This window comes from Phyllostomus hastatus, unplaced genomic scaffold (assembly GCF_019186645.2).
Source record: "Phyllostomus hastatus isolate PE091 unplaced genomic scaffold, TTU_PhHast_1.1 phas_contig_86, whole genome shotgun sequence".
Taxonomy (NCBI): Eukaryota; Metazoa; Chordata; class Mammalia; order Chiroptera; family Phyllostomidae; genus Phyllostomus; species Phyllostomus hastatus.
In genome coordinates, this window is record NW_025333977.1 from 7,312 (window position 1) to 31,271 (window position 23,960).

At 41.7% G+C, this 23,960-nt stretch overlaps 1 protein-coding gene across 1 annotated transcript in view; it reads left to right on the forward strand.

Annotated features, from left to right (window-relative positions):
• The first annotated feature begins 805 nt into the window (after positions 1-805).
• The window catches only part of LOC123826925 (vomeronasal type-1 receptor 4-like), a 31,623-nt gene continuing 8,468 nt past the window's right edge, over positions 806-23,960 (forward strand). Inside the window, exon 1 of the mRNA XM_045851147.1 lies at positions 806-1,646. Coding sequence (XP_045707103.1) covers positions 806-1,646 — 841 coding nt within the window. The remainder of the gene's footprint in view (positions 1,647-23,960) is intronic.

Consider the following 23,960-nt stretch of genomic DNA (forward strand, 5'->3'; position numbering starts at 1 on the left):
GGGTCCAGTTTAAATACTCGTCAGTGTTTTATTTCTTTCACGTAAACATGCAATCCTTTCCCTTACCAGTAATCATATGTCATTTTCTTCATTGTCCTATTTTCCTGCTTCTGTGGCATATACCAGTCCTTTTTCCTGCTATTGCCAGTATTTCTGCAGTCTCTAAGATGTTTGCTACTGTTCCACATTTTCAGGAGTATAATTGTTGTTCTTTTTTCTTCTTAAGCATTTTGTTTTATGCTTAAGTCTACTATCTTTTAGCCCTGGCTTGTGTGGGTCAGTTAATTGAACACCGGCCTGCAAACCAAAGGGTCAACAGTTCTATCCTAGTCACGCCACATGCCTGAGTTCCAGGCCAGTTCCCCAACAAGGGGTGCATGAGAGGCAACCACACACTGATGTCTCCTTCCCTCTCTTTCTCCTTCCCTTCCCCTCTCTAAAATAAATTAATAAAATCTTTTTTAAAAATCTACTATATTTTAGGTTAAATTTGCTTGCAAACCCTAATCCATTCTGCATACCTGAATTTGAAGTTGTTTCTGGCAAATAACTTCCTTCTCCACAGGGCTTGGTATTATATCCCCTTTACATTTATATGTCCCTGAAACTTGAAACTATTTCTCAGCCTTAATTGTTTTTATGTTTACATTCATAGTCAAATGATTTGTCTGCAGGATGTGCTGTCCTTGGCTGGAAGATCTGAGATGGACTCACAGTGATGTCCAGAGACACCCTGTTTGGGATCCTCCTCTCCATTCAGACTGGTACTGGTTTCCTGGGGAACTCCTTGCTGTTTGCTTTATACATGCACACCTTCTTCTCTCTGCCCCGCAAGAAGAGGCCTGCTGATGGGATCCTTGCCCACTTAACTTTGGCTAACGCCCTGACCCTCCTATTCAGAGGGGTTCCAAGTATAATTAGTTCCTTTGGAATGAGGCCCGAGATAGGCGACCCTGGGTGTAAAGTAGTTCTCTACATTCAGAGAGTTACCCGGAGTATTTCTCTGTACACAACCTCCCTCCAGAGCACGTTCCAGGTGGTGACCATTGCTGTCAGTGGTCGTAAATGGGCCTGGCTCAAGAACAACATCTCTACACTCATTCAACCCTCCATATTTTCCTGCTGGGTCATCAGCATGGTCATCTATTCTGAGATTATCTTAAAAATTGTGGCTGATAGGAATACCACTGATGTTACATCTGGGTATTATGGTCCTTTTTGCAAGCTCAGTACCTATGATCACCAGGTGGCCATGACATTTCTCAGTATAGTGCTCATTCAGGATGTGTTCTTTCTCTCTCTAATGGCGTGCAGTAGCGTCTACATGGTGACCGTCCTTTCCAGACACCACAGAGTAGCTCGGCTCGTCCGCAGTAGCATCCACTCCTCACGAAGCTCTCCTGAGCACAGAGCCACCCACGTCATCCTCATGCTGGTTTGCTGTTTCATTTTCTTTTACTGGACAAACAGCTTTCTTACTGCTTATTCACAGTTTGGAAATAATAGGAATTGGCAACTGGAGAATGTTAATGCCTTTATTTCTACATGTTACCCGACCATCTGTCCTTTTGTACTGATGAAAAATGAGAACAGGATTTCCAGAGTGAATTTCATGAATAGAAGGACCAGAATTTTCTTTTGTCAAAGTAAGTTAAATGATCCTATGAACACTCCTCAGCATTTGTCTTCACAACAAGATTCATTTATATGGGTCCAGAGTCACAAGGTTATCAATGGCCTGAGGGATATTTTTAGTTTACCTTGTACTGATTGAACAGAAAGTAAAATCAATACATTGTCTATTTATGAAACTTTTTAGACATTGCATGTAATGTTTAGTGTTTAGAATAACACTGCTATACATGATTTAAGCTTTAAAACAATAACATATGTAATGTATGGTGTTTTGTAATATTGGAAACATTATAAAATCATAATATTATAAAAACTGATAAACCAACCAAAGGGCAGTGTTTTCTTTTGAGTATAAGTTCATTATAACACCAAGTGAGGTGATGAAATATATGTGTGTGTGTTAAATTGTACTCTACACTTTAGTATGTCCGAAATACTTTTGGTTTAGTTTTTAAACCTAAATTCTTTAGATGTATATATCAATTTAGAAATGCCTTCCAACTTGTAGTAATTACCTACAATGAGGTGGAGCAGGGACACTGAGAGAGAAACACCATTTTTCATGAGGACTGTTGAGCACACAGGCAAACTGGGGCTTTGAAAATTCAAGATTCAAAGAACAAAGGGACCAAAAGTTCAATGCTCAAGATCTAGGGACCTCCTCTGGGCAGAGACAGATGGAAGGGCTTCTCAGTGTTACCTATTCCTCCAAGGGGTGCATCCTAAGCATACAGAATAGTGGCAGTGTCAATACATTTGGTCTTCGGGTGAGGGGTCAAGTTTAAGTTCAGGTTCAGGTTTGAGGTTAGTGTCAGAGTCCAGTTTGTGGTTTGCATTTAGGTTAGGATTAGAGTTGGGGTTAGTGTAGGGACCAGGGTCAGAGTTAGGGTTAGAGTTGGCAGTGCAGGTTTGGGCTGAAGCTAGGCTTAATGTTTGGGGCTGAGTATATGGCTTAATGTTAGAGCTTATGGTTGGGTTTAGTGTTAGGGTTTGGGTTAAGGTAGAGTTTGATTTCTTTTTTGCTTGTCCTTTTAACTTCATGTTTAAGAAGGTTTTGCCAATTCAAGATTATTATGTTTTACTTCTGTTTTGTTATATAGTTTGATAGACATGCTCTTACCTTTGGATCTGAGATGTTTTGTTTTACTTTTAGCCTTAGGTTCCAATTTTCTTTTTTCTTTATTCTTCACCCAAGAGCATGCTTATTGATTTCAGAGAGATGGGAATAGAGAGACAGAGTGAGGGAGACAGAGGGAGGGAGGGAGGGACAGAGATAGAGGGAGGGAAGGAGAGAGAGAAGGGGGAGAGAGAGTGTGGGAGAGAGGAGGGGAGAGGGATAGAGAGAGAGAAATCAATGTGAGAGAGGAATGTCGATTGATCACCTCTCAAATACACCCTGACTGTGGACTGAATCTGCTACATAGGCTTGTGCCCTAACTGAGAATGGAACCCACCATCTTTCAGTCTGTGGGATGATACCCAACCCTCTGAGCCACTATATCACAATAATATAACACTAACCTGATTTCTGAAACAGACTAAAGACTTAATACACATTTCTCCAAAGAAGACATACAAATGGCCAACAGGAATAGGAAAAAATGCTCAACACCACTAATCGTCAGAGAAATGCAAATCAAGACTTGATATTTTGCACCTGTCGAAATGGCTGTTATCCAAAAAAGAGCAATATTGGCAAAGATGTGGAGAAATTGAAACTCTTGCATTCTGTTGGTGGGAGTGAAAAATTGTGTGGTCACTATAGAAAACTGTATGAAGACTCCTCAAAAATTTAAAATAGAATCACTACATGGGCCAGCAATTCTCCTTCTGGGTATTTATTCAAAAGAATTAAAATTAGGACCTCAAAGAGATATTGGCACCTTTATGCTAACTGGACCACTGTTCACTAGAGCCAATGTGTAAACAACCCAAGTGTCCATGAGAGACACGTGAATAAAGAAAATGTAGCATATACACGCCCTGGAATATTATTCAGCCATAGGAAACAGGGAAATTCTGCAGTCTGTGAAAACATGGCTGAACCTCGAGGACATTAGTTTAAGAGAAATAAGCCATTCACAGAAAGACAAATGCTGCATGATCCCATTTATATGAGGTATCTAAAACAGCCAAATTCACAGAAACAGAGTAGAAGTAACAATGGTTGTCAGAGGCGAAGGGGGTGGAAAAACTCAGGACACAGAGTTTTAGATCAACAAGATGAGTAAGTTCCAGAGACCTGGTGGACAACATTGTACTGTCCACTCAAAATCTCACTAGTTAGGTCTCCTGTTAAGTGTTCTTCCCACAATAAAATAAGATCAAAATGCATACTGGTGCTATATATCAATTAATAATGTTATCTGATTAAAATTAAGGAAAAGATGCTAAAAGAAATCATAACAAATCTTGGCTGTTTGACTTCTTGTCTAAAACGCTGGCCGCCTCCGGAGCCTGCTTCTTCATCCATGAGATGTAGACCATTCTGCCCGCCTTGTAGACTGATGACACAAGGGAGTGAGGTCATCCCTTTAAAGTGTCTAGCACAACACCTAGCACACAGTAAGAGCCCAATAATGATTTTTAAATGCTAGATGATACTTGAGCTTCTTTCCAGCCCAGACATAAGCAGCCAGCATTGCCTTACCATTTTCTCTTTTTTCTTTCTGACCCCATCTGTTCCTTATTAAAATGCTGCAACATTATGGTGAAGAAAAAAACTGATCCAGTCATTTTTGAGCATCAAAAAGCCAACCAGCTGACACCAATACCCTAGTGATGACTCTAAGTGACATGGGTAGGACCCATCTTCTCTGATGGAAAGACGAGGACACAGCTCATTGAAGGTCACACATGTGAAGGAACCATCCAAGAGAGGTTTGAGACTTGGGCCCCTCCAGGCCCTCTGGCTCTACTTGTAAACTTGTAAATAACTTACTAGAGTTACTAACACACTATTTCTCTCTCATTTGGGTTTTTTCCAATTATACTTATAAACATGCCCCTCTGCTCAAAGCTCAAGGCCAAATACTCAGTAGGCTGTATATTCCCACAGCCAAAGACTCTGTTTTAAAGCTTTCTCTGTAGAGCCTTGTTTATAACATTTAGACCACTAGTACAAATTAATATGCTAATTACATATTTTATAATTTCACAGTTCAATAGTAAAGGCAGCACTCCACACCTCAGCTACACATTTACCTAACTGCATTACCAGCATTTACATGAGCCAGGATGAACATTAGGGGAAGGAACTTGCTTATTTCTTATTAACTTCAGAATGGAATGTGGTTCTTCTTTGCCCTTACAAATAAAGCTTAACTGCTGTTTTAAAACCAGACACTACACATGGACTATTTTATGATTTCCAGTTACTATGAGAAAACAGCAGCAAATTTCATAGGAAGGGAAAACGTTTGCTGGAAAATTACAGTTATTCCAAATGAATAGCATCAAATACTCAACTTTTATTCTGTTTATTCTGTTTATGCACTTGCTTCCTGACTTTTGACAGATCAGCTTCTCACCTCACATATTGTCACTTGTAAAGATTAATTTCTCTAAGGTCAGATTTTCCCAAATCTCTTTATGTATACTCAGTAAAAAAAAGATCAGATGACAATCTTGGCCAATCCATACAATTAATTAATTAATCAATAAGTAGGTATTGAGGGCCCCTAGAGCCAACCTTGCATGCATTCAATATGTGCATTTTAAAGGGAATTGGAATTAAATTCATTTTGTTCAAGAAAGTAACTTTTGGTGCCTGTCTTGGTTTGGCCATCTTTTGGATGGTCCAAATGCAGACCTCAGAGATAGAATTGGAGCGCAGGCACATTATATGGGAGATGATCTCAGGAATCCTGTGTGGGGCAGCGGGAAAAGTGAGTCAGGGAAGGTAGATAACCTAAACAGTACCAGGGAGAAAGGCAATTGCTGTCGGCTTCTCGGCTTTGAACCCAGAAGGGACAGTAGGAGGAACCACATGAACAGAACCTTACAAAATCCCACGCAGCCAACCCTACTCCCCTGCTGCCATACACGCCTCACCTGATTCCCACGTGCTGAGGGCTAGAGTGAGGGCTTGGGTTCTGCCAGTCCTCACACCGCACTCTGCAGGTTGTATCATCCCCAGCCCCAAGCCCCATCTACCATCAGGGGCAAGTCAGTTGTTCTTCCTAACAGTGCTGTCCACAACCCCAGCCTATGGATAATTAATCTCACTTGAAATCTCACTTTTAAATCATTATGGGTGATGCTTATGACCTAGTCTTCAACCTTTTTTGTTCATCTATTTCCTAAAATAGTTTCAAAAGACTGTGCACACCCTATTTAAGTTGACATCTATATTTTTTTAATCAAAAATTTAGTTCCTAGATGGGACTTCTAGCAAGTTATAAATATTGAACATCTAAATAAAATTGTTACTCCATTATTTTAAATGTTTCCAATGAAATATAAATCCAAGAAGATATTGATACTCATCCTGGTCCATTCAAAAACAAATGCCCACGTGTATCTTGTTTTAGAATGTTCCTTCAAGTGATATTTTCATTTCATTGTCCCCAGAGAACTTTATCCTAATATAAAAATATATGTGAAACAATTTTGCTAAATAGGCCTATCTCATAATTGACTGAAAAAAGGTGTAAGTTGACATTAATTTTTAATTTCCTGTGAGTATACAAGTTGACATTTTTTATTTTCTTTGGATAAAATGTCATTATACTTCTCATTTAGTACACAGTTAATCAAAAGGATCAAATACACTTAAAATGTTGATAAACATACAAATTCTACCAGAAAATTATTTCTCAATGAAATGGACAGGATTAGTTTGTTTTTCCTAATTAGTCCCTCTCTTCATGAATGAATAATACTTGTTGCTACAATGAGACAGAGGCCATAGTTAATGTTATTCCTCATTTTAGAAACGGACACTGATAAGACTTGTTTTTAGAAACATAAAGTGTAGCTGGAAATGGAATAGATTTTGTTATAGCAATGTCTTTCAATTTTCTGAACTTTCTAAACTCCATCCAAACATAGGTGAGAGGTCTGTCATCAGAGGTTTGTTTGAATAATCCTGAGTAGGTCTTCACTTTGGTTTGGAGCGAAGCATTAAACCCGTCTGAACTGTAAGAGGACGTGCTTGGCAGTCATCAGAGCAGTTTGCCTTTTCAACATCAGCATTTCCCACAGTCCCCTGGTTGGACACCCAGGGATTTTTCCTCCACAACAAGACCAGGGATGAATAAGGGGGGAGGGGAGTGGGAAAAGGGCAAGTGTGAAAAGAAAACAAGAAGAAACCCTACAGAGAGTCAATGTGTCTATAGACCAATCACCCCGAGAAAAGAAGACACAGAAAATTTGAGGATCGGACAGGTTGACACTGCCCACATCCCCGCACAGCCCCTTGGGAAGCCTGAATCCTCAGGGTGTTAAACACACACTGAAGGACAAGGGTCCTTCTGACCCTTGCCTTGTGAAATTCAAAGGTCAGTTTTTTGAAACCCAAACACTGAGAATTAACTCCTTGGTTTGGCTATATCATCATCCTTGGGACAAGTTCATGAAACCCTAAAGCTCTGGTAGCTGTCTGAAAAGGAAGGAAAAAACAGGGGACAAAGGGTTACCAGAAATAAAAATAGTGTATTAGTTAACATTTCAAAGTTGGACCTTACCACAAATTAAAAGAGTCTGCTCAAAATAGCAAGCAAACAGCCTGCATTCTGAGTGTTACAGGGTTCACCAAGTCCAGATTATTCAGCAAATAATCTGATTTGGGTTGTCAGTTGAGACTCAAGATTGTCCTAGAAGAAAAGGGAGAGGGCAACAAGATGACAAAAATAGGGGTGCTGGAAATCACCCTTATTCAGGAAAAAGTGAATAGAACAGTGTGGTCGATGTTCATACAACAAAGGGGAGACAACAGAGGCAAAGTTAAAGGGGCAGTGAGGAATCCATGGAGACGCCCGGACAAGGGAAGCGCCTGCAGTGGCCATCCTTAATGATCTTGACGTTCATTCAGGCAGAAGCAACACAGACAGGTCATGAGGATTTTATGCCATTGAAGGCACATCAGAAAATTAAATAAAATCCACAGGCAGATAAACTCAAAAGACCAGGCTGGCAGGTCTTGCCTCTGTGTCAACTTTGCAGTGATTGGGTTAGATTTGGAAAGGTGTTAAATGGACCTTTACTTCACACGGAGTGTGTGCGCACAGGTAATCATCTGCACCGGTCTGCTGCTGCTTCATCACAGCAAGGTGCGTGGTATCAGGTGGTCTCAACCAGTTGGTTCCTAGGATTTCCTGACTGAACGGTAATTCAACTCAAACTGAGACACCAAAATGGTCTCAGTTTGAGTTGAATTACCAAGATTTTTCCTGGAAATGTAAAAGAAAACAATAAATTTGATATTTGTTTTCTAAACAACAGCAATAACAATAAGGACTTTGTCGCATCCTGGCCTTGACACCAACGTTCAGCTAGAGACACTGGGACTATCTCCTATTGTGACAACGAAATACATGTTCTTCCCAGAGCGCCTGTGGTGAGGAGACAAATGCCCCCTCTGCCCAGGAAGATGCCCGCAAACTCATCCTGGGAGCCTGTGAGCATGTCCTCTTCCAGGCAACGGAGACTTTGCAGAGCGACAAGGGCCTAGAGTCAGGGAGGTTTTCCTGGGTTGGCTGAGGGAGCTCCGTGGAACCACAAGGGGCGGTAAGAGTGAAAGAAGGAGGCACGCAGGTCTGAATCAAAGGGAACATGATGGTGGAAGCAGAGGCTGGAGAGATGCGGGGCTGTGAGCCACGGAGTGTGGATGACATCCAGAAACCGGGAAAGGCAAGAGAGCGGATGCCGCGCCCACGCCCCAACCCCAGTCTTCAGAAGGAGCCGGCCCTGCGGACACCTTATTTCTAGCTCAGCAAGACCCATTTCAGACTTCGGACCTCCAAAACGGTGGGGCAGAAAAAAAGATGTTGTTTTAAACCCTCAATTTGTGTAAATTTGTCACAGGAACATAGGAAACTAACACAGTACCCTAATTAGATGACAGGTATTTTTATAAATTAACTGTGTAGGCATACTACATATTAACTATAGATTAAAATGAGATGTCTCCTAAAATGCAATCCTTTTTAATAATTATCACCTGTGACTTTTGATTACCCTATGGAATCTAATGCAGATATGAAAATACATATATCACCAGGGTAGGCCCCAAGGAAACAGAGAAAGGAGGGTAGCAGAAACTGGGGGGTTATTCAAAATCGAGGGCCTCCCTAAAGTGTGGGAAATTTATCAACTGTGCTTTTCTCTTCTACTCAAGAAGTTCCAAGTGTTTGCCCCAAAACCCAAGAATAAGAGAGAACTCTAAGTATGTCTTCAGTGGACAAATACATGTTTATTTTTTCCTAAATTCAGAGTGTAGACAACTGGATTAGAAGCCAGAGATCACTGGATGTGAAAAAGTATTAGGTTTCTTAAAATGGATGAAATCCAAATATCATGGGCCAGCTTGAATTATGGTGAACCTAATGATTTTTTTTCAAATATCTCTTAGAACTGCTCTCCATGCCAGGCCCCAGGGTAAAACCACCAGTAGGAACTCATCTGTTGGATTTTGTAAAATCCAGATGCTTTTCTCCTGTTTTTGACGTTTCAAAAAAAAATCTGAAAGAGGATGTCAGGGAGGAAATCCACACAGCACATTTTAATCTTCTCAAGCCTTCAAGCCACAAATCTGCTACTGTCTCTAGAGGGGGGCAGGCAGTGCCCATCCCGCCCTCTCCAGGGGGCTGTGGCTCCTAGTGAGAAGCCATGTATGCAGTGTCCACTCCTAGACCATGTTTGAAAAATGTCCAGGACTGGCCAAAACTTCAGAATTGAGTGTGCGCCCATTTAAACACACAACTGAGAAAGAACAAGTAAGAAAACACTAAGGGTATCCAAATGATTGTAGCCTTGTTAATACTTTCTGGAAAGTGTTTAACTGTTCAATAATACTCTTAGTTTCTCGTTCTTTTTAAAAAATATATTTTATTGATTATGCTATTACAGTTGTCCCATTTTTCCCCTTCACTCCCCTCCAACCTGCCCACCCCTTCCCACCCATATTCTCCCCCTTTAGTTCATGTCCATGTTTCATCATAAGTTCTTTAGCTTCTACATTTCCCATACTATTCTTGCCCGTCCTCCTGTCTATTTTGTACCTACCGTCTATGCTACTTATTCTCTATATCTTTCCCCCTCTCTCCTCCTGCCACTTCCCTGTTGCTAACCCTCCATGTGATCTCCATTTCTGTGGTCCTGTTCCTGTTCTATTTGTTTGCTTAATTTGCTTTTGTTTTAGATATGGTTGTTACTAACTGTGAGTTTGATGTCTGTTTTAAACATTTTTAAATTTTATTTAAATTGTTGTTGCAGTACAATTTTCTATATTTACTCCCATCCCAAACCAGCCACCCAACCCTCCCCTCCTCCCTCCCATTTTCACCCACCCCTAGTTTTTATCCATGTGTTCTTACACTCGTTCCTGTAAATGTTCCCCTTTTCCCCTGAAATTCCCTCTCCTCTTCCTTCTGAACGGTAACAATCTATTCTTTATTTCAGTGTCTTTGGTTTTATTTTGCTTGTTTCTTTGTTTTGTTTTTTAGGTTCCTGTCAAAGGTGAGATCGTACCGTATTTGTCTTTCACTGCCTGGCTTATTTCACTTAGCATAATACTTTCCAGCTCCATCCATGCTGATGCAAAGTGTAGGAGCTCCTTCTTTCTTTCTGCTGCATACAATTCCATTGTGTAAATGTACCATAGTTTTTTGATCCATTCATTTACTGATGGGCATCTAGGTTGCTTCCAGCACTTAGCTATTGTAAATTGTGCTGCTATGAACATTGGGGTGCATACGTTCTTTTGGATTGGTGTTTTAGGGTTCTTAGGATATAATCCTAGCAGTGGAATTGCTGGGTCAAAAGGCAGATCCATTTCTAGTTTTCTGAGAAAATTCCATACTGTTTTCCATAGTGGTTGTGTCAGTCTGCAATCCTACCAACAGTGCACTAGGGTCCCCTTTTCACCACAACCTCTCCAACACTTGTTGTTTGTTGCCTTGTTTATGATGGCCATTCTGACTGGTGTAAAGTGGTATCTCACTGTGGTTTTAATTTGCGTCTCTCTGATAGCTAGTGATATTGAGCATCTTTTCATGTGTTTCTGGATCCTGTGTATGTCCTCTTTGGAGAAGTATCTCTTCAAGTCCTTTGCCCATTTTTCAATTGGGTTGCTTGTGTTCTTAGAGTGGAGTCGTGTAAGTTCTTTGTATATTTTGGAGATCAAACCCTTGTCTGAAATATCATTGGCAAATATTTTTTTCCCATACAGTTGGTTCTCTTTTTATTTTAATACTATTTTCTTCAGCTGTGCAGAAGCTTTTTATTTTGATGAGATCTCATTTGTTTATTCTTTCCTTTATGTCCCTTGCTGTGGGGGACATATCAGTAAAAATGTTGCTGTGTGAAATATCAGATTTTCCTGCCTGGTTTTCCTCTAGGACTTTCATGGTGACATGGCTTATATTTAAGTCTTTTATCCACCTTGAATTTATTTTTGTGTATGGTGTAAGTGGGTGCTCGAGTTTCACTTTTTTGCATACAGCTGTCCAGTTTTCCCAATACCATTTGCTGAAGAGAGTGTATTTACTCCATTTTATGTTCCTGCCCCCTTTGTCAAATATTAATTGACCTTAGAGACCTGGGCTTATTTCTGGGCTCTCTGTTCTGTTCCATTGGTCCATGTGTCTGTTTTGTGCCAGTACTAGGCTGTTTTGATTACAGTGGCCTTGTAATACCGTTTGGTATCAGGTATTGTGATCCCTCCTACTTTGCTTTTCTTTCTCAAAATTGCAGCAGCTATTTGGGGTCCTTTGTGGTTCCATATGAATTTTTGAAGTGTTTGCTCTACTTCTGTGAAATATGCCTTTGGTACTCTAATAGGTATTACATTGAATGTGTAAATTGCTTTGGATAGTATGGACATTTTGATGATGTTAATTCTTCCAATCCATGAACACGGTATATGTTTCCATTTGTTTGTATCTTCCTTAACTTCTTTCTTCAGTGTTGTGTAGTTTTCTTTATACGGGTCTTTTACTTCCTTGGTTAGATTTATTCCTAGGTATTTTATTTTTCTTTTTGCTATGTCCAATGGGATTTTTTCCCTGATTTCTGTTTCTGCTGTTTCATTGTTGGTATACAAAAATGCCTTTGATTTCTGGATATTGACTTTGTATCCCGCAGTTTTGCCAAATTCATTTATTAGGTCAAGCAGTTTTTTAGCAGAGTCTATAGGATTTTCTAGGTACACTATCATGTCATCTGTAAACATTGACAGTTTTATTTCCTCGTTTCCAATTTGGATGCCTCTTATTTCCTTTTCTTGTCTGATCACTGTGGCTAAAAATTCCAATAATATATTGAATAGAAGTGGTGAAAGTGGACAACCTTGTCTTTTTCCTGATCTTAGTAGAAAAGATTTTAGTTTTTGCCCATTGAGTATGATGTTGGCCCTAGGTCTCTCATACATGGCCTTTATTATGTTGAGGAATGCCCTCTCTATTCCCAATTTGCTGAGTGCTTTTATCAAAAAATGGGTGCTGTACCTTATCAAATGCTTTTTCTGCATCTATTGATATGATCATGTGATTTTTGTCTTTGCTTTTGTTTATGTGATGTATTACATTTATGGATTTCCAAATATTGAACCATCCTTGCATCCCTGGGATGAATCCCACTTGGTCATGGTGTATGATCTTTTTAATGTCTTGTTGGATGTAGTTTGCCAACATTTTGTTGAAGATTTTAGCGTCTATGTTCATCAGTGATATTGGCCTGAAGTTTTCTTTCTTTGTTGTGTCTTTATCTGGTTTTGGGATTAGAATGATGCAGGATTTGTAAAAAGAGTTTGGGAGTCTTCCATCATTCTGGATTTTTTGGAAAAGTCTGTGAAGGATAGGGATTAGCTCCTCCTTAAATGCTTTGTAGAATTCTTCTGTGAAACCATATGGACCCGGACTTTTGTGTGTTGGGAGTTTTTTGATTACTGCTACAATTTCATCTGCTGTTATTGGTCTGTTCAGGTTTTCTGCTTCTTTTTTATTGTGTTTTGGCAGATTATATTTTTCTGGAAATTTGTCCATCTCACCTAGGTTTTCAAATTTCTTGTCACACAGTTCTTCGTAGTAATTTCTTACAGTCCTTTGTATTTCTGTGGTGTCAGTTGTAATCTTTCCTGTTTCATTTCTGATTGTGTTTATTTGGATCCTTTCTCTTTTTTTTCTTGAATAGCCTGCTTACAGGCTTGTCGATTTTGTTTATCTTTTCAAAGAACCAGTTCCTGGATTCATTGATCCTTAAAATTGTGTTTTTAGTCTCTATGTCATTTAATTCTGGTCTGAACTTGGTTATTTCCTTCCTTCTGCTTGCTCTGGGCTGTCTTTGTTGTTTTTCCTCGAGTTCTTGTAGACGTAGTGTTAGGTTGTTTGTTTGAAATGTTTCTATCTTTTTTAGGTAGGCCTGTAATGCTATGAAATTTCCTCTCAAGACTGCCTTGGCTGTATCCTATTGATGCACGTGGGTCTCCGGCCAGCAGTGACCATGGAATGCTGCAGATGGCTCGACTATAAACACGCGAGAAAAAACATGCACAGAGACAAACTAGTTTCTGTGGGGAAGTAGGGACAAAATGGCCACCCCCCCTAGTGGGTAGCGCCCCGATTTACAGTCCATACCTGCTTTATTGGGCTCATTCTGCATAATAATTCAGGTAAAGTACAGTACTCATTAGGGGAAAGTAAGGAACTATAGAAAACAAAGAACTCTGCCAGTCTATTTTGAGTTGGGGTCAAACAGCTGTAAGACTGAGAAACAAACTAACTTCCTCCTAAGACCCTTCTCATTCAACTGAGAGCATTCTAAACAAAGAAGGTTTCACAGTAATTTACATGTTCTTTCTTAGGCCTGATCACCCGGGGAATCTGCCCTTTTCAGCACAGAGCTGCACCACCCTGTCATTGTTTCAGGCTTAGGTGGAGCAAGGGAACTAAGGCAACTGAGAGACAAGGAGGTTTTCTCCCAGACGCTGAGAACTCAGGCTATGTCAAAGCCAAGGAGCGAGGGTCCATCACCCCCTGTTTCTGCAGCCCCCCAAGTCCTTCTTTTGGGGGGCCTCCCAAAGTGATCGTGCATGTCTTAGGTTGTTGCCCCCGTGGGGAATCTTACCTGTCTTTGGCTAACCGACCAAGCTTTTGGGGTTTCAGTCATGAATAAAGCAGCAGAAGCAGCATTCCTGCCAGGGAGATAAGTTTTTGTCTCCTTGCTGGCCTATGGTTCCAAGGGCGTCCCCTTAGCCTTAGCCTAGGTGGGGGTTTCAGCTCCTGATATCAGTCCGGGTGGTTCCCAACTTCCTATAAACTTTGGGTTGTTGTGAGTTCATTTTCGTTTGTTTTGAGAAACTTTTTGATTTCTTCCCTTATTTCATTCTTGACCTATTCATGGTTTAATAGCATGCTATCCAGTCTCCATGGTTTTGAGTGTTTCGGGTTTCTTCCCTTGGGGTTGGTTTCCAGTTTCAGTCCCTTCTGGTCAGAGAAGATGCTTGGTATAATTTCAATTTTCTTAAATTTGTTGAGGCTTGTTTTGTGTCCTATCCTATGGTCTGTCTTTGAAAATGTTGCATGTGCATTTGAAAAGAATATGTATTTTGCTTCTTTGGGTAGAAGGGCTCTATATAAATCAGTTATGTCCATTTCCTCTAGGGCATTGTTCAATGCCACAATATCTTTGTTAATATTTTGTTTGAAAGATCTGTCCATTTTTGACAGTGGGGTGTTAAAATCCCTTAGTATAATTATGTTGCTGTCAATATCCTTGTTAGATCCCTCTGAGATTTTTTTTTTATGTATTTGGGTGCTCCTATGTTGGGTGGATATATATTTACAATGTTTATGTCTTCTTGTTGGATTCTTCCCTTGAGTATTATGAAGTGACCTTCTAGGTCTCTTTTTATGACCCTTTTTTGGAAGTCTATTTGGTCTGATATGAGTATTGATACCCCGGCTTTTTTTTCCTGTCCATTTGCTTGGGAAATTTGTTTCCAGCCCTTCACTTTCAGTCTGTGTAGACTTTTTTCCTGATGTGGGTCTCTTGTAGGCAACATATGTGTGGGTCATGCTTTCTTATCCATTCAGCTATTCTATGTCTTTTGATTGGAGCATTTAATCCATTTACATTTAAGGTTATTACCTATAGGTACTTATTCATTGCCATTTTTGTTCCTGTGTTTCTCTCTCTATCTCTCTCTTTTCCTTCTTTTCCCTAAAACAGGCCCTTTAGCATCTCTTGCAGCGCTGGTTTGGTGGAGGTGTATTCTTTTAGACTTCTTTTGTCTGGGAAGCTTCTTATTTGACCTTCTATCTTGATAGAGAGCCTTGCTGGGTAAAGTAGCCTTGGTTGCAGACCTCTGGGTCTCATTACTTGGTATATTTCTTGCTAATCTCTTCTGGCTTGGAGAGTTTCCATTGAGAATTCAGCTGTTAGCCTTATTGGGGCTCTCTTGTATGTTACTTCCTCTTTCTCCCTTGCAACCTTAAGATTATATCTTTGTCTTGGAATTTTGCCATATTAATTATGATATGTCTTGAAGTGGGCCTCATTGGTTTCCTCTTGATTGGGACTCTCTGTGTTTCCTGGATTTGTGTGACTTTTCCGCTCATCAAACTAGGGAAGTTTTTTCATCATGATTTTTTTCAAATAGGTGTTCTATCCCTTGCTCTTCTTCTTCTCCTTCTGGTATCCCTATTATACAGATTTTATTACGTTTCATATTGTCTTGCATTTCTCTTAATCCCTCTTCATTCTTTCTGAGCCTCTTTTCCTTTATTGCTCTTTCTGGGTGTGTCCTTCTCCTTTGCCCTCTAGTTTGCTAATCTGATCTTCTGCTTCATCAGTCCTGCTTTTCATTCCTTCTACTGTGTTCTTCAGTTCAGAAATTGTATTCTTCATTTCCTCTTGGCCCTTGTTGATAGCTTCTATTTCCTTTTTCATGTCGATGTAATTTTCAGTGAGTTCATTGTAGCTTCCCTGTAGTTTCTGGTAGCTCGTTGTGAGCTCATTGAGCTTCCTGACAATCATTGCTTTGATCTCAATATCTGATAGTTGAATTGCCCCTGTTTCATTTAGCATTCTTTCTGAGGCTTCCTCCTTTCCTTTCATTTGGGGATTGTTTCTTTGTCTTCCCATTGTTTGTGAGACTCTTCTTGTTAGCCTCAGCTTCTTAAATTGATCTGTTCTGGCTCCCTGGGTTTCTGCTGCAAACCTCTGTAGTAGAATAGCAGTGAGTTTCAGTGGTGCAGTTTCCTTGATCTCCTGAACTCACTGGTCTTGGGCTTTCATTTCAGTTGGCTTTGTGTTTGCCTTTGGGTTTTGATTGTGGTTGGGTCTTTCTTTGGTGGTTCCTACCCACCAGCTGGTTAAATGAGGGTCACTCTGTCCACCACCTCTTGTATTTTGTTGTACTGGTGAGGGCAGGTTGTGTTCAAGCTGGTTCTTCCGTGTGTATAAGGTTTTAAGAATTCTCTCTTGCTGTTGTTCAGTTGTTTGTATTGGGTACTGTCTCTACTGTTTACTTGTATTTCCAGATAGGTCCTGGATGGAGGTTTGTGTGGTTACCACTCCCTCCTTCACCTTCTTCTGTTGTTATCTGTTAGTGGTTCCTTTGTTGTTGGGTTTCCTCTTCCAGTGGGTATCCTGGTGTTCACTGCTTCCACCTACTCTTTTTTGTGACCAGTTGCAGGGGGAAGGCAAAATGGTTTAAGACAGCAAGAGAGTATTCCATGGTATTTACAGTAGTAGCAAGTAGAGAAGAGATAGGAGATCCTCTGACCATGTATAGTGTTAACCATGATCTCCCACCCAGCTAGCTGATTTTTAGAAAGGATGGAAAGAAGATAAGACTCTTGTTGGGGAACGAAGGATTGTGAGTTGGATCTATAAAGCAGTGAGTTTGTGGGAGATCAGATTCTGAGGTAAGGTGAGAGTAAAGGATAGTAAATAGGTGTAGTGTGTGAGAGAATATAGTTAACCACTAGAGTAATAGAGTTCAGGAAACTTTGAAATGGGCTAAGATCTGGGAGAGGTGTTGTGAAGTAATTACAATTGCATGGAACAGAAATTATTTACAATAATATAGGGCAACAATCATATGACAGAATCTATGAGATTTAGGGAACAAGAATAGGGAGTACAGAACCTCGAGTAGTGTGCTAATGAGACACAGGCGAGTTATAGGACAGTAGATTAGCAATACACTATGAAAGAGATATCAGGGAAAAGCTGTCAGGTCATACAATATAATCAGTCTAGCAAAGCAGACTATACAAAAAGAAAGGGATACAAAAATACTATTTAAAAAAAGATGTAAGAATACTGAAAAATAATAATAATACAAATATGCAATAACTTTCAGGTTCCCTGTAATAGCAGAGTGAAATTTGTTTCACTGTCCTAGCTGTTGTGTTGCCCTTTCTTTGGGTTCAATTTTGTTCTTTTCACAGATCCAGGATTTTGTCTCACTTGCTGGTATTTAGGAAAAATTTTTAAAAATAAAGATAAAAAAGGCAGACAAAGGAAGGAAGAAGAGATAAAATTGGAGGAAAGGGAGGAGGAAGGAATAAAACAAGAAAACAGGAAAGAGAGGAAAAAGAAATCAAAAGAGAATAAAAACAATAAAAATTCAAAATTAAGAATTGTTAAAAAAATAGAATAAAATTAAAAAGTCTCTTGGTTTCAAAGTGGCCAAACCAGTTTTTCTGCTCTTGCTGGCTGCATCATGCTGAGGGGTGATTAGTATGGCTTTTCTTCCTCCATCAGTGGCCTGCACTGGCTCTCACACTGTCTAGGGAGTTAACATGCCTCCTCAGCCTTGTGCCCTGGGTGTGGGAATCAGGACTTTCCCCAGGGTTACTGCTGTGGACTGGGGTGGAGGGATGCTTTCCCATACATCCTCGGCTGGGTGGCAGGGAGGCTGGAGCGATTGATCACTTTAAGAGAATTGCAGAAACAGTGTCTGTCTCTTCACTCCTTCCTCTTGAGAAATTCCTCCTGTTCAAGCCTGTTGCTCAACACAATGGCCTGGCTTCTCCCACAGCCACACTCTCCAGCCAGACCAGTGACAATGGGGATCAGGGCCCACTGTGTGACTCAGCCCTTCTGGTGTCCACAGCCTCCAAATGTGCTCATAGCCCTTGTGTGTTTGCTAGCACTTGGATTCCTCCCAGTGCTGCTCACACCTTGTTTGGCTGGGGAGGGTGCAGTTGTCCCGGAGCTCTCCCAAGGACTCTTGGCCTGGGGCTGCAGCCCCCAGACCCTGTGTTGGTCCCTGGGACCCTACCTTGTTGCAGCACTCTTCCTAGGGTCCAGTTTTTTGGTTCTGCCAAAATCTTTGGTCCCTTATTTTCACATATGCTGAAGTATCTTGGTTGCTTGCTTCTCTACTCCATAGATCAGCCAGGATTTTCTCCCCTGAGCAGAGGGAAGCTGAATCTGCTCCTTCCTACTCCGGCACCATCTTCCTAACCTGATGTCTATTTTTACTGTTCCTATTTTTTATCTTCTTTTTCTTAGATAAGTCCCTTTAACATTTTATATAATAAGGGCTTGGTGATGATGAACTCCTTGAACTTGGCCTTGTCTGAGAAACACTTTATTTCCCCTCCCATTCTAAATGAAAGCTTTGCTGGATAGAGCAATCTTGGATGTAGGTCCTTGCCTCTCATGACTTGGAATACTTCTTTCCAGCCCCTTCTTCCTGCAAGGTCTCTTTTGAGAAATCAGCTGACAGTCTCATGGGCACTCCTTTGTAGGTAACTGTCCCCTTATCTCTTGCTGCTTCTAGAATTCTCTACTTAATTTTTACCTTGGGTAATGTAATTATCATGTGCCTTGGCATGTTCCTCCTTGGGTCCTACCTATTTGGGACTCTCTCAGCTTCCTGGACTTTGTGAAAGTCTATATTCCTTGCCAGGTTGGGGAAGTTCTCCTTTATTATTTGTTCAAATAACTTTTCCAGTTGTTGTTTTTCCTCTTCTTCTTCTGGTACCCCTGTAATTTGGATGTTGGATCGTTTAAAGATGTCCTGGAGGTTCCTAAGCCTCTCCTCATTTTTTTGAATTCTTGTTTCTTCATCCCTTTCCTTTCGGTTGTTCCCTTAGTTTCTGTTTTCATTTCCCTCCAAAGTGGCATGGGCATGCCGCTGTGATCACATGGGAAAGCCTGTCCTGTTCTTGAAGTGATCTCAAAGTTCAGCAGCTACTCACGTCTCCACATTCCTTCTACACTGTGGCCATCTAAAGGTTCAGCAGGGTGAAGACTGGCTTCCTATCACTGACAGTTGGCAGGATTGAGCTTCTCCCAGCTTTTTGGACTGAGAGCCTCAGCTCTTTGGTGGCTGTTGTCAGAGACATTAGCCCCTTGCCATGGGAACCTCTCCACGGGACTACTTCCTCCAGGGCAGCCTGCTTCCCTCCAGAGCAAGGTCTCCATGACAGAGAGGAGAGAGAAGGCCAGAGAGACAGGGTCCCCACCTTTTTGTAACCTAGTCTCAGAAGCGATATCCCATCACTTCTGCCACATTGTACTCATAAGAAGCAAGTCACCAGGCCAGCCCACACTCGACTGCAGGGGAGATTTGCTCAAAGACATACATGCCAGGAGGCAGGGATCACCAGGAACCTCCTCAGATGCAGCCCGCCATGGCAGAAAAGCCCTCCTCCTTCTAAGCAGCTTGCCCCCAGGAGAGAGGATCCAGAAGGGGGTACACTACACATGCTCTTCCATGCCCACTAATTGGGTCACTAAATGGAGTGAGGAAGGGAATAGTTGAGAGAGGCTATAAGCTCGGAGCTAATAATACAGAGAGGAGAAAGGGAAAAAACAAGGTCTTCCACATGGAAAGAAACACCAGGAGTGAGGAATGAGCACTTCCCAGCACTCACAATACCCTGTTTACACTACAAGGTCCATTTTCCTCAGAAAGAAATTCAAGTTTGAAGAGACTGAGTAACTCAAGGTCACAGAGACACTATGTGATGGAGCCTGAATCTGTAGCTACCCAATCCCTGAAAAACTACCATACCCTGGATTATAATTACACTTCTGCATATTCCGAATCTGCTTGAAAGCAACTCTTTCATGAGGACACATATACTTACCAGTGAATATATGTCATTTCAAGAATGGAAAGAAATTATTTCTTTTGTGTTTTGAAATGTCCCCCAAACCTGAAGTTCTGTGACAGTGACGAAACAACAAATCTGCCAGAAGATAAAATACGCACATGGCTTTGAACTGAGCAGTGGCTGGAGCCCACTGCTGGCTCTCTGGAAATGCTGCAGGACTTTGGGTTGGTGGGGCTGAGGCATTCAGCCCAGAGACGTGCCAAGTGCTTGTAGCACAGACAGACATGGTGACATCCAAAGTTTGTCCAGAGTGCATGGACAGGTCACTCCTGTTAACATAAGAGATCACAAAAGCATTGCTTTGAACTTGAAAGAAGATGCTTATTTTCATCAACTTCTAGTCTCCGCTGCTATTTCATTCTTTCATATAGACTATAGATCAAAGATGGTGACGCTTAGCCTCTCCCGACTTTTGAACTGCAGGGCTGTACAGCAGTTATTTCTAGTCCTCCATGCTGTCCAAAAATATAAAGCCTAAGGACCTTGTCTCTTCATGATTTTACATCCTTTTTAAAGGAAATAGCCAAAAAATCATTTTAACAGTACCATCATACGTGTCCTCACATATTTGGTCTCATTTTTGCCCTGCTACGTGAGTGCCCATTGCCTGCCAGGCACTGTGATGTGTGCTGCAGTTCAGAGAGAACAAAACAGAAGACATGTGGGCCAGGAGCACTGGCCACTGGCGTGGGGGAGGGGGAACACAAGCTGCCTCCCAAAGACAATGTGGTGAGTGCTGTTGGAAAGGGATGTTTTGGGTCGTGTGGACTCTCCGAGGAGAGGCTGGGCATTTGCAGGTGACTCAAAAGGGCAGAAGACTCTGGGTCATGGACGTACCTACATGTCTCTCTCTGGGTCCCAGTCCACAAAGCTGGTCTTCCCTTGCCCAAAACAAAAGCCTTTGAGAGGTGGGGTGTGGAAATGGCCGACAGGTCAGGGTGAAGGAACTTGTGTGAATAATGTTTCCCAGAGACTGGTGTAATGGATGATCAGCAGATAGCTAGAATATATACCAAATCCTCTGTAATTTCCCAACCCCCTGAGAGAAAGATTCCATCTGAACAAGAAAATCCTAGACATTGGATGAGTCTCAGTCTGGATTATAATTCCCCTCTTCGGAATGCCCCACAGAAACCTGTCTCTCCCTCCACATCAAATTTTGCTTGTTGTTAATACACAGATTCTTCTCGAATAGGGACTATGCAGGATTGAGGCTTTACTGGAAGGTCAGTTTGCATCTGCTCATCACCTCCCCCTGACAAACAGTACAAGTGAGCAGCCAGAGTGTCTGTACCATTCTCAGTCTTCATTTACCCGGATGTAGTAGAACGCCTCTTAGGTAACATCGGCTGTTTCTTATCTAAGCATCCACAACAGTCTCCAGCTGAATATCCTGCCCAGCACACTCAGCATCTAGTAGCTGCTTTTCCTGGGACATGCCTTCTGGTCACTGTACCAGTGAAATGAGTGATGGCCTGATGGGCCTCAGCAGTTGGACGTGAATTACTCACATCCTCCATCCCTGCCTCTCATTGTGTTCTCCTTTTCTCTATGGGTTACCAGTGTTTCGAGGTAACTTCCCTACCTACTCCCCACCCCAAGTTTGTTCACATACAGATTTTGTCCTTATCTGACCTTTTAATGACCTGCTTGTTCTTTGCCAGCCACTGTCTGCTGTCCTGCAGCAACACTATTTCTTCCCAATCCACCACCAGTTGAAACTTCTAGACCCAAAATCCCCAGTTCCATACCAGGGGTTCAAAATGAAACTGCATCTGTGTTTCACAGACCCACCTGGTCATCTAGATAATATGAAATAGGGCCAAGTTTGCAAAACAGGCTCCCTGAGTTTACTGAGGACACTTGAGACTCTTATACACATTGTATTTACTTGTGCAATAAATGTCTGTACAGGTTTCAACTCTGACAGCCTGAGTACACCGTTGAAATCTTCATTTTCCATAGTCGTCTGCCATAGTCTGTCTGCTGTTGGCCTTAATCAGAAATGTGGCAAATCAAGTCTCTTGTTTTTGATGTATAAGCATATTTAAAATTTTGAAAACTTGGGTTCCTAAAATAATTGACCCTGAGCTTCCAGTCATGAGAAATGCTTCAAAATGGATTATGCTTCACAAGTCAGAGGGGCAGTGAGGAACTGTGGCGAGGCCTGTGTACTCATGCCAGTCAAACCCGCTCCACACTGAGCACTCTGAAGTGATAGGCTGTCCGCATAGCTCGGGTGATCCCTGGGCAAGGAAGAGCTTCGCATTCTCAGCACAGTCCATTCCATCCTTTCTAAATGTGCTCATGTACATGTCTGCATTAAGTACAGACATTCAAACTGTAGCACCTGCTTGTCAAGGTAGACAGTGTGTTAACTAGGTGCTGCTATGTAACACGCTGCCCCAGAACATAGCAGACCCAAAAAACAACCCTTTATACAGGTCAGTGTGTTAGTCCACTCAGGTTACTCTCACAAAATTACACACACTGGGTGGCCTACAACAGCAAGCTTTCATTCCTGACAGTTTGGGATGCTGGGAAATCCACGGTCATAATGCCAGCAGATTTGGTATCTGGCAAGGGCCTGATTCCAGGTTCATATGGCCATCATTTCACTGTAACCTCAAGTGGCAGAAGGGGAGAGGGATCTTGCTGGAGCCTCTTTCATAAGAGCATTAATCCCATTCATGAGGGTTCTGCTCTCACGTTTTAATCACCTCCCAAAGGCCACACCTCACAATACCATCACATTGGGAGTTAGGGTTCAATACAAGCATCTGAGGGGCACACAGACACTCAGACTACAACATTCAGGATTCTGCAGGGGAGCAACCTAAACTACAATAAGCGGGGTGCTTCTATTCTTGGCCAAGCAACCTGAGCGATCAGGGGTCAGCCACGGGTTGGTATGTGGCTGTTCTTCCAGAAGTCAGCAGGCTGTCAATGGGGCTGCTTGTCTCTGTGCCATGTGTTCCTCTTTCTCCAGCAGGCTACTGGGCATGATCTTCTGATTTTGGAAAGGCCCCAGGAAAGAACAGAAGAGCACAGGTATTTTCAGACTGTTAGTTTTCTATCTCTGCATTGCAATTACCACGAATTTGGCATCTTTACACAACAATCAATTATTTGCTCATGGGTCTATAAATCAGAACTTCAGCACAAAGTGACTACGTTCACAAGGCTACAAAAAAGTCAGGTTGCGTTCTCATAGAGAGCCTGGGAGGGGGTTGGAGAGAGGAATCTGCTTTCAATCTCATCTTGGTATTGGTAGATTCCTTGTGGTTGTAGGACGGCAGTTACTACAATCAACTTCCTTCTTGGAGAAGGCCTTCTCCAAGACCAAGGGCACTCCATAGCTTTCTCATGCTTCAGATCTCCAACTTCCTCAGTCTCTGACCTCTAGATCCAGATTTTAAGGACTCATGTGATTAGGGCAAGGCCCACCTGGACAATTTCTTCATCTTAAGGTCAACTGATTTGGAAAGTTGATTATATGTGAAAAATCCCACCTGCTAGAACATGGCATTTCGTGTTCACAGATGCTCGCTGAGGTCAAAACAAGATTGCAGAATGGAGGAGGATCACTGCAGTCCTTGTGCAACTCTGTCTCCAGCAGAGGCCTGGACTCTGCTGGCTCATCACCAGGTCGGCCACATTCTAAAGATCAAAGTGGATCAGCCCAAATACAAACTGTGAGGAACTAGATGCTACCTTTTAATGGAAGGAACTCAAAGTCACTTTGTAAGGGGACACAGACAGAGTAGGAGTGAAGGATCGAGTCCCTTTTTTTTTGCCATCTGCCACAAAGAGTACGCCTGAGACTTGCTTTCAAAGTCCATGTAGCCATACCTACCATAGCTCTTGCTGCAACAAGGCAACCTGGAGAGCAAGCCCATTTCTAATAATTAGGATGAGAATGCAGACAGGCACACAGTACATGCCTGGCGTACACTGTTCCTAGGGTAGACCCATCTTGCTTTACTTCCTGATATTTGCCCCCGGCTCTCTTATCAGCAATAGAAT